The sequence below is a fragment of the Pseudonaja textilis genome, chromosome 3, assembly GCF_049901715.1.
Source record: "Pseudonaja textilis isolate UNSWEBS1 chromosome 3, rPseTex1.2, whole genome shotgun sequence".
Lineage (NCBI taxonomy): Eukaryota > Metazoa > Chordata > Lepidosauria > Squamata > Elapidae > Pseudonaja > Pseudonaja textilis.
In genome coordinates, this window is record NC_141992.1 from 129387120 (window position 1) to 129405028 (window position 17909).

A 17909-nucleotide genomic window follows, 5' to 3' on the forward strand; every position below is an offset into this window, starting at 1 on the left:
CAGATAACCAAAGTCAACACAAAATAAACTCACATTTGTTCCCAGCAGACGCTACTCTCAGCTTGCATCTCTTTTAAACTCTCTTCCCAGTGTGGCTAACGAAGGGAATCAGGGTCCTTTCCTCCCCCATAAGCCACGCAACCCATGTTGCTCTCTTCCCCGTTTCTCCCTGCGTACCCTAGAATGAAGAGTGGGTGGGCCTGGGCCTTCCTCTGAACTCTCCCTTGTTCTACCATTCTCCTCCTCTGCCAAGCTGGACTTTGCCCTTCCCCAAGTTTCCTCCACAGCCAATGGAGCCACATTCCCGCTCCCTGTCAGCTATTCATCTTCCTCCTCGGATTCAGACTCCGACAGGGACGTGATAGCTGCTCTTGTTTTGGATATGTATCATGAAACAGCTATGTAAAACATGGATGGTGTACATCAATTAATGAACTAAATTCTTTCAATAGTCTTGAACAGTGGTCGCCAACCGGTAGGCCGCAGCCTACTGGTGGGCCGTGAGAAAATTTTGGTGAGCCGCAGAGAAATCTCACCCCCAGAGCACCCCCACAAAGCAATTAATCCAGGCTGCGCATAAACACAAGGCTGCGCTATCCACATGGCCTGCGGGAACCCTCCCTCCCCACTCACTCCTTACTGGGTAAACTTGCCTGCTAAATTGGTATTTTTCCTTTTTCCGACCATCATCTGTTCTGCTGTGCCAGGAGATTTAGATTAGTTAGGAAGCAGGAAATGGTTGGATTTCTTGCTTTCTAGCTAGTCTTTTGATCTTCGGCTTAGCACAGCCGAACCTCCCTTAGGACTGAAGGTTTGCTTGCAAGCAAATTCAGTGCAGACTAACGACAAGCAAATTTGAGAGACTGAGCAAGCAGATGGCAGATAGATAGATCACTGAATGATTCTGTGAGCAATTCAATCTGCCTGCTTTGCCTGATTTTGGGTAAAAGTTGCTCTTTTTTATATGAAAAAGAAAATCAATATTTACATGCATGGTGTGTTGTCAGTTAATTTTGTGAGTTTGCTTGCAAGCAAATTTTATGAGACAGACTGAGCTAGCCAATGGCAGATAGATAGATCTCTGAATGAATCTGTGATTCTGTGAGCAACTCAATCTGCCTGCCTGCTTTGCCTGATTTTGAGTAAAAGTTGCTCTGTTTTTAAATAAAAAATTCAATATTTATATAAATATTTATAACATTTACATACAAGCCATGCCCAGCCAGTCACATGACCACCAAGCCACACCCACAAATTAGGCCATGCCCACAGAACAGGTTAGTGGTCCCTGGGATCTAAAATTATGAGTTTGGTCGTCCCTGAGGTCCAAAAGGTTGGCGACTCCAGTCTTGAATGTAAAGAAAAAGTTCAAGCTCCTACTTCATGACAGGATTTGATGACCTACATTGCAAGCACAGATTATGTTTATAATACTGAATATGCACATTCTTTATAAAAAGAATACAATTAAAAAAATCCCACAATATTTTTTTTCTTATAATAGTCGTCCCCTATAATATAAAGTAATAAACCCCAACCCAATTCCACACCCCCCCTCTCTATATAGGGTGTTGCCCCCAAAAAAAAAAGATGTTAATTATTAAACCACAACCCCACCCCCCTCCCCTACTTGAATGTAAATAAAAAAATCTGCAGATTAACAGAAATGGCATATGTGGATGTATGACTATGAGAAGACAAGGAATTAGATGCATTAGTGAATTTAAAAAATATATCTATATTGAAAGGCAATTTTCTAAATTCAGAAAAATCATTTAGCAAAACTCTCCCAGAAGTATACTTTTCATGCTAGCATGAGATTGTACATCTGAACACTTCTCCATACACAATCTATATGACACTGCTAAAATAACAAAACAAAGCCTGAAAATAGATGGGAAGAAGAGTAAATTAGCCAAAGCACTAGTTTTTCAGAGGCAGAAGTTGTTTTACAAGGGAAAGTGCTCAAATATATGTGTTCCCATGCTTTGGAGTTCCAGTTTAAGACTGCAGATTATCTGTCTTTTAAAAAGATGTAATTCACCTCAAAATGTAGCACTTCAAATAAGTGTTACATAAATTAAAAATAATCTAGAGGGAAAAAGAAAGTGACATTGACAGCAGTGAAGATAGAAATAAATTAAGGGTATCAATTATATAGGATTTCAAATTTCCTTTGTGCTACCCTACAACAATAAAAAACATTCTTGGAATCTCTGCCATACCTTTTTCTTGACCTGGTCAACCTCAAAGAGTTGATATCAATCTTGTAAGCTTCTCTAAGCCTTATCGTATGCAAATAAAATCAAAGTTATTTTAAATTTATCATGCTTTCCTCTTTCTTAGGATTACATATGTTTCTGCAAGTCCCTTAGCTCACTTATTATTTCTCCCTATTGTCAATGTTGGGTCTACTTTCTTTTAAACAGGAGATCATGGCTCACAGCTTGAGAATTGCTGCCCAAGCAACATACTATTACCCAACTTAATAAGGCAAATACACACACACACACACACACACACACACACAGAGAGAGAGAGAGAGAGAGAGAGAGAGAGAGAGAGAGAGGAAGGAAAAAATAAAACAGGGGTAAGAAATTGGAAAGTAATGAATCCATTTTCTTTGCCTAGAAACAACAAGCAGCATTTTACGAAACATTCTTGGTCAAACTGTTGGACGGGTAAACCACACATATTTGTAACATTAGGGTGGAAGAAGAAGTCGCGGGAGGAGCTAACCAATGGTTTGTACCTTGTTCCAATGTCTAGCCAGCTTCCGTAATCTTTAACCAGAAAGAAGAAGTGCTGGGGGAGAAAAAAACATAACTATATTCAATACATGTACATTGCCCAATAAAAGTGACAAAATTGAAATGTATATTTGAAGTCAATTGTTCAGGACATATAAACCTATCTGCAAAAAGAAAAGAAAAGAAAGGCCAGTCTCCAAAAGATGGTATTTACAGTAAATAAAAACAAGTACATACTGTATGCCTGATTCACATTCACTAAGAAAGTGAATGGGTAGCAATCTGGTATAGTGGTTAAAGACTGTGAGTTCTAGTTCTGGCTTAGGCACAAAACCAGATTGGTGATTTTAGGCCGGTCGTTCTCTCTTAGCTCTAGGAAGAAGGCAAGGGCACATGTTTCTGAAATATTGCCAAAAAACCCTGCAGGACCAGTACAGACTATTGCTATAAGTGAAGACTGGTTTTAAAAACACACACTCCCATCTCCAAAAGGAAACTGAATACATTAATTTTGTATTTGGTTATGAACTCCTTGAGCCCAGACAGATATTTCCACAAATAGACAGCTGCTGCTAAGAGCAACCAACCTGTCTTTTCTTTATCATGTTTGCTAAAAATGACCCAAAGTGTAATCATGTCCGGCTTTTCCTTTCTATTTTGCTGGCTACTGCTTGCAGAGATGGGATGATTCTTACTGGAACAATCTCTCAACATCTGCTTCAGCCTTCTAAATGGTCTTTGGCTAGTCGCTTCTCTTTCAGCTTTAATTCCCTATAGCTGCATTAATGATCAACCTAAATGATACCATTACTGAAAAGCAGGCTTGCTGAAGAAGCCATAGAGATAGTGATTACAGTTTATTGTCTAAAAATTAGTGTAAATTTCCCCCCATCTCATGAATATGGCAAAGCAGTCTCCTCTTCACCATCAGCAGTTGTACTAGTAGAAGAGAAAGCAACGGAGATAAAAATAATTCTATTAACTTATTTCACCATTTGGCCAGATGGACAAAAGTTCTGATTCAGTTTAAGGTAGTTATCTAGTTATATTGCTACACAGCTATTACGTGTTTATCCATTTTAAAATGCTGACAAGTACAACTTAGGAGATGGCATTTAAGAGGATTCTACAGATTAGGTAGGAATACCTAATCAACCATAGTTGCTTCCAGAATAAAATAAGGTGGAATAACACCAGGAAATCCCATGTCTGTACGATATATTGAGAATTTGAAACAAACAAGCACACACATATACACACAGAGAAGGAAACGGCAAGACCTTTCTATATTGCTGCCAAGAAAACTACACAAATGTAGCCAAGAGTTAAGCTCAGTTTAAAAAGTTTTCACCTTTATTTTGGACTCAACAATAAGTAGCCTGGGATTTGCAAATATTTCCTCCTATTTATGAGATTTCCTGGACCAGTTCAATCAAAACAATTTAGTTATGGTGCGATAGAACAACAGCTGGTGTGTCATATTTAACTAATTCCACTGGGAGAAATAAGGGAACATAGATTTGAAAGCATAAACCTCTTCCACTGCTGTTCCAAAGACACCTCCCTTCTAGCCAAGTTGTGATATGTGTATACACTACAAGTATTGTATACACTTTAGGGTGAACATAGTTTTAAATTTTTTAAAATGCTATGTTTATTATAATTGTTTAACCTATTTGATGGATCTTCATCCACCCACCCAAATCTCCCACCATGTACAAAGATTGGCTTATTCAACCCATCCTGGGTGGTATTTCTCATTACATCTTGCTTGATAATTTAATATTTCCTTTGAAAAATGAAAGGAGACTCTTTTTTGTTCTGAAAGCAGGGAAGAAAATGATTTAAAAAATTAAAGTACGCATGCAGATGCATCTGGTATTTTCTTTTACTCAGACTTTAAAATTCTGTATGAAGTAGATGAAAACTTAGTAATAGCTAACTTAATGGACCCATAAAAGAATTGAAGTAATAATACAGACTTACAACTTTTTTGATCATTCATTAAATTATTTCAAAGAATTATAGTGTGGAGAGAGGGCCTTTCTGCAATTTATGCAGGGTTTCAAAGTCAACTCACTGACCTAATTCAAGGAACTTTGATGTCTGAAGCTAATTCAGATATCCCTTGATTGAATTAGCAAAGCTCTCTGGGTTTTGATCTTATTTGTACAAAATGTCCAATAGTAGCTTACCAAAGCCATAATGTCTGAAATCACAAGAACAATGAGAAAAAGCCTAAGGGGGGAAAAACAAACAGTGTGTCAGAAAAGGACAATAATTCACAGTTCAATAAAGCTTCGAAGAACACAAGATGTGTTCTGAGGTACAGTGTAGTTCTCTTTTGATCTATTTTCTCAGTATTGCATGTCTTAAGAATACCAGAACCGCCATACTGCATGTTCAGAATCAAACATGGGGCAGGCAGGGAAACGAGCAGACTTAAAACAGGCTGATTTGTATGACTTGTCAAAATTAGACCCCTTTTTTTTTTACACTTAATGACTCCTCTACATAATTTATTATGTAACTGTTACCTACCTTTTTCAGGGACCTGACGGTCTCTTGATTGATGGAACCCTACTAAATTGTACAATTCAAGTTTCCAAAATTTCACAAAGATTTATGACGTTTATATTCCAATTCTTTCACAAGAAACACCAAATTACACCTGATTCTTCTCTTTCTCTTGGGCTATTTAATAACCGTGATAGTCATGATTCCCTAGTCTAATTCAGAATTACAACCATTTTTCTCCATTTATTCAATATTATCTACTCATCCTTACAGACTAGAAATTGGCTTGTTTCTCAGGATGCTGTTTCTATGACGTACCCCACACAAAGAAGCTTTGCCCAACAATGCCCCTCTGCTGCACTTTCACATATCTCTGGACTACCAGATGTAGAATTGCACAGCTTGCAAACACAAATGTTTGTTGGGTTTCGTTCGTTCACTTAATAACTGAGGCAAAAAAGGTTGTAAAATGGGGCAAAACTCACAACAAACAACAGAAATTTTGGGCTCAATTGTGGTTGACGATGATGGGTTCTGCACAAGAACATTTACTAATATTTATCACTGTGTCTCAGTCATGAAGACCTAAAATGATGCCCACCAGGTTCAAAGATCATTGAGTATTTATTTCCCTTTCGCCTTAGGCTTAAGTTACCTGTATCTGAGGTACCCAAGACCATATTTGTTTGGGAAAGCACTTTTCAATGGAAAATAAAGGACAAGGAACAAGTAAATGCAAATACCACTGAAGACATTTGCATTATCATTATCTTTTCATTAAATAATTGAAATATTTTGAATGTGGATACTGTTCTAAATCACCAACAGTTTTACTCCAGAATTGTGCTAAAATGCTGCACGTAGCTGACCTAGTAGCTCAAAAAAGAAATGGGTCATTAACTGTAATAATTTAATTTGTAAGAATTATAAAAGTGCTATCAGTTAGAGTGTGAAAACTCATTAAAATGTGCTGCATTATGCCATTAATGCAAGATGATCACACAGCCTCTAACAAATTATATCTGGTCATATTATCAAGATCAGTTTTGTAAATTAACTTTACCTTAGAAGGCCATTAGAACAAGACAAAAAAAAAACATTTCATGCTAGCAGCTTACTTCTCTTTGCAAAACAGATAACTCAGCTGGATACCATCAAAATCACTGATGGAATCTGATCAGCAGTGAGGATCTGTGCCTCTCTTCTGCATAGATTTGACAGATGCACAGAACATCAAAATCAAAATCAATTTCTATTGATTGCACTAATAATGGCACTGAAATTTCTTGCTTTGGAATGTGGTAAGTTTCAGTTTTACAGCTAGGTTCAAACATTTACCTACTCAGCAGGAACAGCCACCGCACAGAGGGAGAGCTGATCTGCATTTTTCTTCTCCAAGACATAACTTAAATCATTGATGCAGACTCTCCACATGGAGGTATATGTATGCCAAACTGCAATTCTTCAGTCATTCAAACTACTCCCCTCTCTCTTTAGAGATGAGGAAAGAGAAGAATCCTATTAACTGGACAGTGATGTTCAAGTATTGTCCTCTGTATGCATTTGCCTGCAAAATATGTTACTTCATCAGTGTAGACGGGCATGCTTGCCTTAAACTCTGCATTTAAACTCTCATGAATGATTTAAAAACCCTACTTTGATAAGAAAAAACATTTCATTCTGTTATGTGTGAATTTTCAGCATTTGAGTGGAACTAAAAAGGTATCAATCCCTGTTCATTATGCAGAGACTGAAATCTTAACTTAATATGTGTATGTATGTGTATGCATATGTGTGTGTGTGTGTGTGTCTATATATATTGACACACATAAAGAGAAATCTAACAAAAACTGAATACTTTCTGAAGGGGGGAATACTCGGGAACTGTATCTAATGATGGAATTTACAAAGTAGCAGCCTACATGCAGTTTAATTTTTCCCCCATTACAAATCCAAAAACAACTTCTGATTCAGTAAGTGCACGCACAGAAAATCTTTACCTTTTAGATGATAGCTGGGTTGTGACTTGAATAGCTTCAAATGCACATGACACAAGAACAAAGGGGATTGCAATCTGTTCAATAAACACAATTCTGTTAAGCTGATGGCAGGTTCCCACAAAACAAAACAAAAAGAAAGGATGCCCAAATTAACATTGCTAATACTTAGAGAGCCAAAGATCACCAGGTTGAATGCAGAGACTGCAATATGTTCTTTTTTAACAGTTCAGTGTTGTTTAAGTTTAAACTAAACATTATTTTCAGTCAATGGCAAATATGGGCTGCTGCATTATGTTAAAACCTTTTTAAAAGGTTATTAAAATAAACAGACTACAAAATGACATTTTTTAAAATGAATTATCTACTTTCAAGGAACATTTTCCATATATATGCTAAGAAGCTGTTTAGTGATATGGAAAATCACTACTGGTAGACACATTCCTCTGTCCCAGAACAACCACCCGTGCTATTTTCATTGTGGAAACTTTGATAATTTCTGCTACAACAAATTCACAGAATACAATTTAAGATTGACTATATCCATTTTATATTATATTGACAGTATAAGATTTAAAGGATGGTATTCCTGAGTTCCATGCATTTTTTTTCTTTTTTTTCCAGAATGGCCTCATCTTATTTACTCTGGAAATTATGCTATGGGTGTTGAAGATAGATAGATGGAGGGAGGGAGGGAGGGAGAGATTTTCTTGAAATTACTACTACAAGTAACAGCAGCAAATACAGATCGATGTGAAGTATTGTGTATTTCTTTAGTAGCATTTTTTCCTACTTTCCTTCTTTTTTCTTTTCTTTCTTTCCCTTCCTTTCTTCCTTCTTTTCGTTTCCTATCTATCTCTCTATATTAAATTTCTAAACACATATCTCCTGTACAAGATGACTCTCTGAGGTTTACAAATTGTCGAAACAAGTGAAAAATAATTAAAAGATTATTTGTTGGAAAGTGAACCTTACTAACTTTAAGGTATAGTGACAAGTGTACAGTAGAACTATAGCCTATCCTGGTAGTTTTGACCTTACTACATACATCTCATACATAGGTGGGACTTCCAGGTCGTGAAACCGGAAATGCCATGACATCACAGGCTGCCGAGACTCGGGAAGAGAAAGTAAGCCACTCCATCTTTGATGACGTCATGCAGGTGGGGTTTTACTTAACATAGTTGTGTAGTATGTCCTGTCACTTTCTGTGGTTTATTGATGTAGCACACCAGCAGATATTTTGGGGCACATAAATGTGTACAGTACAGCGGTTGAAAACCCCTGGCCTATCTAGTCTAATAAATAACATTTTGTATAAGAGACAATTACTGACCTTCCACAATAGCAAGCCTCCCATCAGGAAAGGGCTGAACACAGTCAAGAAGCAATATACCGAGGTTGGATCAAAGCTAGAGTTTAAGAATGAGAACAGAACAAAACATTATTGGTATGCATTTTTGTAGCCAATACTTTCCACAAGGAAACAGCAAACAGCATGTGTCCTTTGTCTCAATCACAAAAAATGTGACACTATTATGTAGCAAAAGAGATACGCTGCTAGTTTATACTGCTTCTACTTTTAGAGCTGAACTTTACTGTTTTAAGTCTACAAATGACAGCCTTCTACCTGTTACTTAAATATTTTTAAAGCCCCACAGATATCACAAAGTATTTCCTTATATCATTTCCTTTTCCACTGATAACTATCAGTCATTCCTAGATCTGTAAGTAAACAAGTGATACCTACAAAGGCACCTGGCACATAACCCACTCCTTGTAATGATTGGCTGCTAATTGTGAGCCAGCTTACTGGTTTTGTTGTTTTTTTCACATGGAAAGGATTATATTTAGGGCTCTCAGCATGATGTCCATAATCGGCAACAATACCATATTTGGTGTCCAAGTTTTGGCCCACTTGAATTTATACACCCACGTACATGTTTCTTTCATAAAGGCAGATTGTCAGCTTCCAGTATAAACTTTTACTTCCAAAAATAATACATGAGGGGAAAAAAATCTTAGCACAAAGAATTTTAGAAAACACACGTAGAGATGGTTGTACCCAAGTGCTCCATTAATGTCTCAAGACAAGGCTAACCTAGGTGGGAGAGAGCTTTGTGGGATAAGTACCATAAGGAGCATTCCAGTTAGATTTTCTTGTGTGGGTTTCTGATTGCCATACTTTGCAGAAGCAATTATTTTGTGAAGAGGTAAAGCTCTGATAAGCAGTTTTATTTATTTATCAAGAGCACAAATGACATGTTGAAATTCTGATTATGAGTGCGACACTGTGCATAAGCAACCATTTTGGCAACAGATAAGCCCCCTGATAAGCAGATCTATCTATCTATCTATCTATCTATCTATCTATCTATCTATCTCTATCCATCCATCCATCCATCCATCCATCCATCCATCCATCCATCAGCTAGTCGGAAATAGACTTTGTTACATAGCAAACTACAGGTAATCCTCAACCTACAACAGTTCAGTTAGTGACCGTTCAAAGTTACCACAGCACTGAAAAAAGTGATTTATGACTATTTTTCACCTTCACCATCGTTGCAGCATCCCCTGGTCATGTGATCAAAATTCAGGCATTTAGCAACTACCTCATATTTATGACAGTTGCAGTGTCCCGGGCTCATGGGATACCCTTTCGCAACCCTCTGACAAGCAGAGTCAATGAGGAAGCCAGATTCACTTAACAACCGTGTTACTAACTAAGAACTACAATGGTTCACTTAACAACTGTGGCAAGAAAAGTCATAAAATGGGGTAAAATTCACTTAATGACTCAGCATCAGAAATTTTCAGCTTAATTGTGGCCGTTGAGGACCACGTGTATATGCTACTCTATCCTGAGTATTTAAAGACAGAGAAAACAGCAAAAAGCACTTATACAATATCAGCTAGAGCTTTGAGTTAATAAGATGGAACTCCTGCAATTCACAACTCACTTTCCCTCCCTCTATCCCAGATTGTTGGGATATTAGAGTATCCTGATGAAAGAGATGGAAAATGTTAAGTCTCCACCCCTCCCTCAGTAAGATAATGCATGCCAGGACAGAGCTTTCATCCAGATTTAAATTGTTCGTAAAAGATACTTGTACCAGCATCTAACCTGGTATTTAAAAAATGGAATGCTTTAGCTGAAAACTCTACCGTCTCTATCACCTAAACACACTTTCCTATTGGATGAAAGAAAAATCAGCTACCGTATTCTCCCCTTTACAAATGGAAGAAAATATTTGGCGAAATTCCCTAAGGATAGAGAAAATTTCTGATCCTGCATATTCTTTCCTCATCATGATTAATATAAAACATAAAACATTCCAGAATATGCAATATTGCACACAATTATAAAGGCATTTGCTTAAATTGTTTAGTGTAGAAACAAGTAAGCGGAACAGAATGGAGGGATTGTGATGGTTGCTTTTAACATCAGTTTAGATCAGTTTACCTGTTAATAGAAGCTATATTTCCTGTGCCGAAAAAGGCCGTCACTATGAAAAAAACCTGCATCAAGTTGAGGAAAATGCTATATTTTCAACAAGGTAACAAAGCATAATCATTTGCCACAACATTTTTTACAAAGGTTAGAATTTCCTGATATGGGAACTAACAAGTATATACATTGCAATTTTTTGAGTATGTACTCAAAATTATGACTTATAATATTCATCTGAGAACACCAGCCAGAATTGCAACTATTAATGAGATTAATATGGCAGCCAGCTCTTTACAGGCTACTAAATCCATATACATATATGAACGAAAAGCAAATCACTGCTTTGCATAGATATTTCATTTTTTGGTTGCTTTAAGATGAAATAGTTATTGAGACATTAGTTTATATGTGTGGCAAGAAGAGGAGGGAAGAATTCAAATTTCTTGTACCTGGAGGCCCCTGTTTATCTAAATAGACATTTGTCTCGATGTTAAATTACTAATAATTTAAAAAAATATTGTTGCCAGCCCATCTCTCGGGATAACTGAGGTTACACTCCATAGCAAATCTGGTGCACCAATTTCACTTGTTTCTAAATTTTAACACTGTATTGGGTCCGTATAATTTGAAACAAGTTCAATGGAACTAACAATAGCTGCAGGATGAAAAGATTCTTGACAAGTTACTATTCCAGTCATTCAGCTTTCACTGTCAAACAAGAAAAGCAAAACAAAACGGCCATCAGGTAGTTTCAACAAAGAAAAACAGGTCATGTCCAGAATGAGGTCTTGAAGGCCAGAAAGATTGGGGTCAGATGACCTGACAGTCTTTTGGAAACATAAAAGCTTGCATAATAATTCATGAGCAAAAAAATATACCAGCTGTTAACTGTTGAAAGCTTAATATATAGACATCTAGAATGCTATATATGTACTCATTTTATTAATTTGTTTGTTGACTGTTCCTGGGTTTTTTTCTTTTTCTTTTCTTTTTCTTCTGCCTTCAAATCAGTGTTGATTAAAAAAGAAATGAAATAAATATAAACTGATTTGTGACTTAAATAGCTTTTGTAATCTATAAATTTACCAAGCTTGTGAGCCTGTTAAATATGCAAGTTTATTCAAAACTTGTATAAACACTTTAACTTTAGATGTGAAACCTTTAATTTCATTTGAAACTAAATTCTGTATAGACTGTAAAAAAAAAACCCTGTAAAAACAGAATATTCTGTGGTAATATTAAATTTTGTTTAACTGTTATATCTTACAATATTTAATATTTTCTAAGCCCAAATAACTCTTTATATTAGCCTAAATGTTCTATTTTCAAGAATGTTTATGGACAATTAATAATTATTTAAAAAGGCAGACAGATTTTTGATTAATTCTTATAAGTACAAAAACCTAAATGCATGGAAAATAAGATTTGCTATTCTTATGCTTGAAGCTATATGAAGTTAATTGGTATCTAACACTTTCTAACTAATAAATCTATAGATTGACAATACTTAAAAAAAGTCAAAATGCCGTTGTTGTCAGACTGTTTTGTGATAGTAATTCAACCACAATCCTAAAATAAGTCTATCAAAATAACCTTTAAAACATTTAATCATTTAGGCAGTAACCTCCTAAAAGCAACTGTTTTTTAAACAAAATAATAGATTATTCTGTTAAAAAATAACAGATAATCAGAGTTGGAAGGGACCTTGTAGTCATCTAGTCCAAACCCCCCCCCCAGCTCAAGCGAGAGACCCTACACCATTTCTGACAAAATGGCAGTCCAATCTCTTCTTGAAAGTCTCAAGTGATGGCATTCCCACAACTTCCGAGGACAAGCGGTTCCATTGGTTGATTGTTCTCACTATCAGAAAGTTTCTCCTTATTTCCAGGTTATATCTCTCCTTATTCAGATTCCATCCATTACTCCTTGCCTGGCCTACAGGCGCTTTAGAAAATAGCTTGACCCCTTCCTCTCTGTGGCAGCCCCTCAAATATTGGAACACTGCTATCATGTCTCCCCTGGTTTTTCTCTTCACTAGACTATCCATGCCAGTTCCTGTAACTGTTCTTCATATGTTTTAGTCTCCAGTCCACTAATCATCCTGGTTGCTCTTTGTTAGGAATGTAAGTCACCTAACAGCTATTTGGGTGGGAAATATATAAACCAGGATAGACATTTTAATATTGTATCTTTTAAGAGCATGCAAAAACTGTAATTGGGTGTGGTTCCGCAAATGGCCGTAAGATGGAGCCAGAAACCTGGGTTGTTTAGTCTCAGAAGAGTCTCAGGAAGTCTCAGTGAAGTGAGTGAGTCTCCGTTTCCTTCTGTTGGAAAGAGTTGCCGTTCCTCCATTTTTCCTTCTTGACTGTTATTCTTGGATTTGATGTAAGTCTGTTACTGAACTGTTTTTGATACTGGACTTTGATATTGGAATTGTCCCTGAAATGAACACTGACTGATTTTCCTATGAATGACTTGGATTGCTTGTTTGGACTTTGCTTATATGTTTATTTGGAAGTAAAAACCTACATTTACTGTACAGTGTATCTGTGTGCTGTGTGCGTATTATTCAAATACTTCTCTCACTACGTCTCCCTGTATGCGCTCATTCTCCTAACGGGGAATTACCTCAACACTCTTCTCTGTACTTTTTCTAAAGTCTCAACATCTTTTTTATAGTGTGGTACCAAAACTGGATGTAGTATTCTAGGTGTGGTCTTACTAAGGCTTTAAAGAGTGGTATTAGTACGTCACATGATCTTGATTGTATCCCTCTGTTAATGCAATTTAGGATTGCATTAGCTTTTTTGGCTGCTGCTGCATACTGCTGGCTCATATTTAGCTGGTTGTCCACTAAGACTCCAAGATCCCTCTCACAGTTACGGCTATTGAGCCTAGTTTCACCCAGTCTTTATGTGTACTTTTGTTTTTTCTTGCCTAAGTGTAGGACTTTACTTTTCTCTACATTGAATTTCATTTTGTTAGATACTTAATACTTTTGTTAGATATTTGATCACCTTCACTCTGCTCTAGCTGAGTATCTTTTCTCCTATGTCAAAGGATACAAAGAAAAAAGCCCTCCTGATGTCATCCACATGAAGTGGTCGAAACTGGGGTGTATCTGTAGTGTAAGAAAAGCTGAGAGCAGCAAGCTACAAAAACAGAAAAAGAGAAATCAGTAACATAGCATCAAGTAGGATTGCATTCATATTAAAAGTATATATCCCAGAGATCAAATGAAAAGTTAAAGAGTGATTCTTCAGAAAATCTACACAAAAACACTTCTTCTGCAACTTTGTCATATCTCAATTATTATTACAAAAAGTTACTTTTCAAATACTGGTAACTAGTCAACTGCATTGGTTGCCTCAAGAAAAGAAATAATACTCTGACCTATCCATTGGCTCTCTTGTTTTTTTTTAATCCAGAAAAAATGATTTTGCTTTCTAGCAGTATCCTCTAGACCTTTATGGAGCAAAGATATTTCAGTTTCATACTGAAAGTTAAACTTGTTTTGCTCTGATAGGCTTCTAGCATCTTTTGCCCACTGCTCTCACATGCCCTGGATTCAGAGGCTTCAATAAATAGAATCAGAAATAAAGAAAGGAGTTTAAAAATGCATCTTGTACATTTCCAGTTAACATGGAATCTTCAATGCAGAATGCAATCTACATTGTGCTGATACATCATTGCCCTCTCTGCTTTAATAACTCCAGACAAAGAGGCAGATATTAGCAGATTATTATGGAACAAGTTTTTATTATTCTAGTTCTAAATTACATAGCGACACACATAAAATGAGGCTGTTCTATCTTTCAACATGATGTCTTTCTATGTATTTGAAGTTGCCCATCATAGTTTCTTTTCTAAACATATTCAGCTCTTCCAAGCAATCTGTAGACTTTTTAAATCCTTCAACGATGACACCATCAAAGCAAACCTCTTTAACAGATTCTTTGGCTCAGTATTTGTAAACAGCAAGGATCAAGCCCAGTACTTCCTAGTCGAACCACAGACAACTATAATGACCTAATACATATCGATTTTACAGAAGACATTGTTGAAAAAGTACTGCGCAATCTAAAACCATCTCTATCTATTGGACCAGAGAGAATATGTGCCTACTTCTTAAAAAAGCTATCCACTGCCATAGCAGAACCTCTAAGCATAATCTTTGAAATATCTTTCAGGACCAGCTCCTTGGCAAAACTATGGTCACTAGCCACGGTCATCCCCCTCTTCAAAAAGGGAGACCCCAGCCTAGTTGAAAATTACAGACCAATCTCCTTATGTTGCGTCACCTGTAAAGTCATGGAATAAATTATTAACCAATCCATTATCCTCCACTTAGAGACAAAAAACCTACTCTCTAATAAACAATTTGGTTTCAGAACAAAAACTATCCTGTAATCTGCAACTCTTACACTGCAAAAACATATGGACTACACAACTTGATCAGGGCAAAGCAATAGACACAATCTACATAGACTTCTGTAAAGCCTTTGATTCAGTGGTACATGACAAACTACTCCTAAAACTAAAATCTTATGGTATCTCTGGACACCTACATAACTGGATAGAAGCATTCCTGTAAAACAGACAACAAATGGTCAAAATTGGGAGTGTTCTATCAAATTCTGTACCTGTCAACAGTGGTGTCCCCCAAGGCAGTGTTTTAGGACCATCTCTCTTCATACTCTATATAAATGACCTCTGTGATCATATTAAGAGCAACTGTGTTCTCTTCGCTGATGATGTAAAGTTATTCAACACCACAGACAATACTGCTACCCTTCAAAAAGATCTCGACTATGTATCAGAATGGTCAAAAAACTGGCAACTTCAAATCTCAACAAATAAATGCTCTGTCTTACATACTGGCAAAAAAATCAGAAAATAAAATACAAGCTAAATAGTCAAGACCTTGTTGAGGATCCAAACTCTGTCAAGGACCTTGGAGAACTCATCTCTAACTATCTAAATGTGAGAACCCACTGTGACTACATAGCCAAAAAGGCATTAAGAGTTGTTAATCTAATCCTACTTACCTTCTTCTCTGATAATATCACACTACTAACTAAAGCATACAAAACATTTGCTAGACCAATACTCAAATACAGCTCATCAGTTTGTAACCCATATCATGTATCTGATATTAACACAACTGAGAAAGTCCAGAAATATTTCACCAGAAGAGTTCTCCGCTCCTCTACTCATTGCAGAATGTCACCAGACTTGAAACTCTAGACCTGGAAAACCTAGAACTATGCTGCCTTCAGTCCGATCTAAATATAGTATATAAAATCATACATTGCAATGTCCTACCTGCAAATGAATACTTCAGCTTCAATCATAACAATACAAGAGAAAACAATAGATACAAACTCAAGGTTAACCACAACAAACTTGATTGCAGGAAATACGACTTCAGCAACAGAGTGGTCAATGTCTGGAATACTCTACCTGACTCTGTGGTTTCTTCCCCAAACCCCAAAAACCTTAACCTTAGACTGTCTACTATTGACCTCACCCCTTTCCTAAGAGCCCTGTAGGGGGCGTGCATAAGCGTACCAATCATGCCTACCGTCCCTGTCCTATTGTTTCTTTTTATTTTTCTTATAAGTATCCATCTCATGTATTCAAAACTATGTTTATTCTTATACCTGTATCTTGTAAGCGATTGACAAATCAAATCAATCAATCAATAAAATAAATAAATAAATAACATATATAATATATAGAGAAATAAAAAAGATAGCAATTAAAGTAAACTAAAAAAGCAAACTAGTAAAAAGATTTATATACTGTGCATTTAGTAACACTATAAAATTAATTCAATCCTTAAGCTTATAAATTAAGTATCAATCACAGAGAAACATATTGGTTCATCAATAATATCACTTCTTATAACATAGATACTACGGTTCCATCAATATAGCTTACGACTGCATTTGCTTGCTCAATAGCCATACTATATGGACAAGACTAGAGATGTGAGAAGAATGGTCAGATTTATATCATTCTTTGGACTGGGAAAAGGAAATAGAACCTGTATATGGCACTCTAGCGTTCATTTTTTACTCCCAGAGTAAAAAATGGGAGAGATGGGGAGGAAATTAGGGGCAAACAGATACAGTAAGTGACTGCAAGAACTATCATCATTCATTAAACCCTAAGAGTGGCCCCCAAAATGCCAACTTCCCTCAATCTGGTGAATATAATTGTATTAACAACAATGCCCTGCAACCATTAGTGTTCATAAATAAAAACGGGCCCTGGATATAAAAATATTGCCTGGACCGGACCATCTGACGATAGCCTTCAGATATTTTTCAAAAGAATTCCCATAAGTTCATGAAGACTGGGCTTATGGTCGGGGACTGTGAGTATTTTCAAAACATTCTAATGTTACCAGATCACTTAGCTCTGGTTTCCTCTGACTATAACTAGTCAGATTTGCCCTAGTGAAATACACACTGGCTTCTGGGAAATCTAGCCATCTCTTTGGCTACAGCTAATGAGTGTCTGTGAAACCGCTGGACTTCTCTTGTTTCTGCATTCTGTTTTAAAAATATGAGCACTGAAGTGGTTGGGATTCTGTGGCTACACTCCCAGGCTCATGAGTCAGTTGGGATTTTAACTGCTGGGGGAAAAGGGTAGCAGCATTTTTTCCCGAGGTGTGTACTGAGTCATTTACCTTAGGTTTAAATGAAATTCCATACTGTTGGATTGTTTCTTGTTCCATGTCTATCCACACAAACATCAACAAAGCCAACGCCAGAGGGAAGAGAGCTTCATACCTACATCAGCACATATTTTGACAGCAAGTGAATATAAAGGAAATAGTCTAAGGTACTGATCTTATTTCTATCTAGATGTAATCATGCTTTTGTATAAGAAAGAATAACCAAGGGAGCATAGAGAAAGCTAGTAGCTGTTCTGAAGGGGAAAAAAAAACAAATCCAAGTGATGATACTTTATATCACTTATATTTAAAATAATTGGAAGACATGGAATTCGAGTTATTTCCAAGTGTGAACATGAAAATGCACCATACTTTGAAGTATTTATCTTATAGGATAAATGAAATAATATATTTGCAAAAATGTGACAATGTTCAATAAATTCTCACAACTGCATAACCTTCCCCAAATCCAAAGCAAATCTACACATACAGAATACAAGTAAAGA

General features: G+C 36.5%; 1 protein-coding gene across 1 annotated transcript in view; it reads right to left on the minus strand.

Moving 5' to 3' along the window:
• PIGN (phosphatidylinositol glycan anchor biosynthesis class N) overlaps positions 1-17909 on the minus strand; it is a 77520-nt gene that overhangs the window by 8049 nt on the left and 51562 nt on the right. The window contains exons 22-28 of the mRNA XM_026701071.2: positions 17416-17518; positions 13784-13870; positions 10731-10786; positions 8601-8676; positions 7268-7341; positions 4946-4988; positions 2753-2805 (exon numbers count right to left, since the gene is read on the minus strand). Of these exons, the coding sequence (XP_026556856.2) occupies positions 2753-2805; positions 4946-4988; positions 7268-7341; positions 8601-8676; positions 10731-10786; positions 13784-13870; positions 17416-17518 (492 nt within the window). The remainder of the gene's footprint in view (positions 1-2752; positions 2806-4945; positions 4989-7267; positions 7342-8600; positions 8677-10730; positions 10787-13783; positions 13871-17415; positions 17519-17909) is intronic.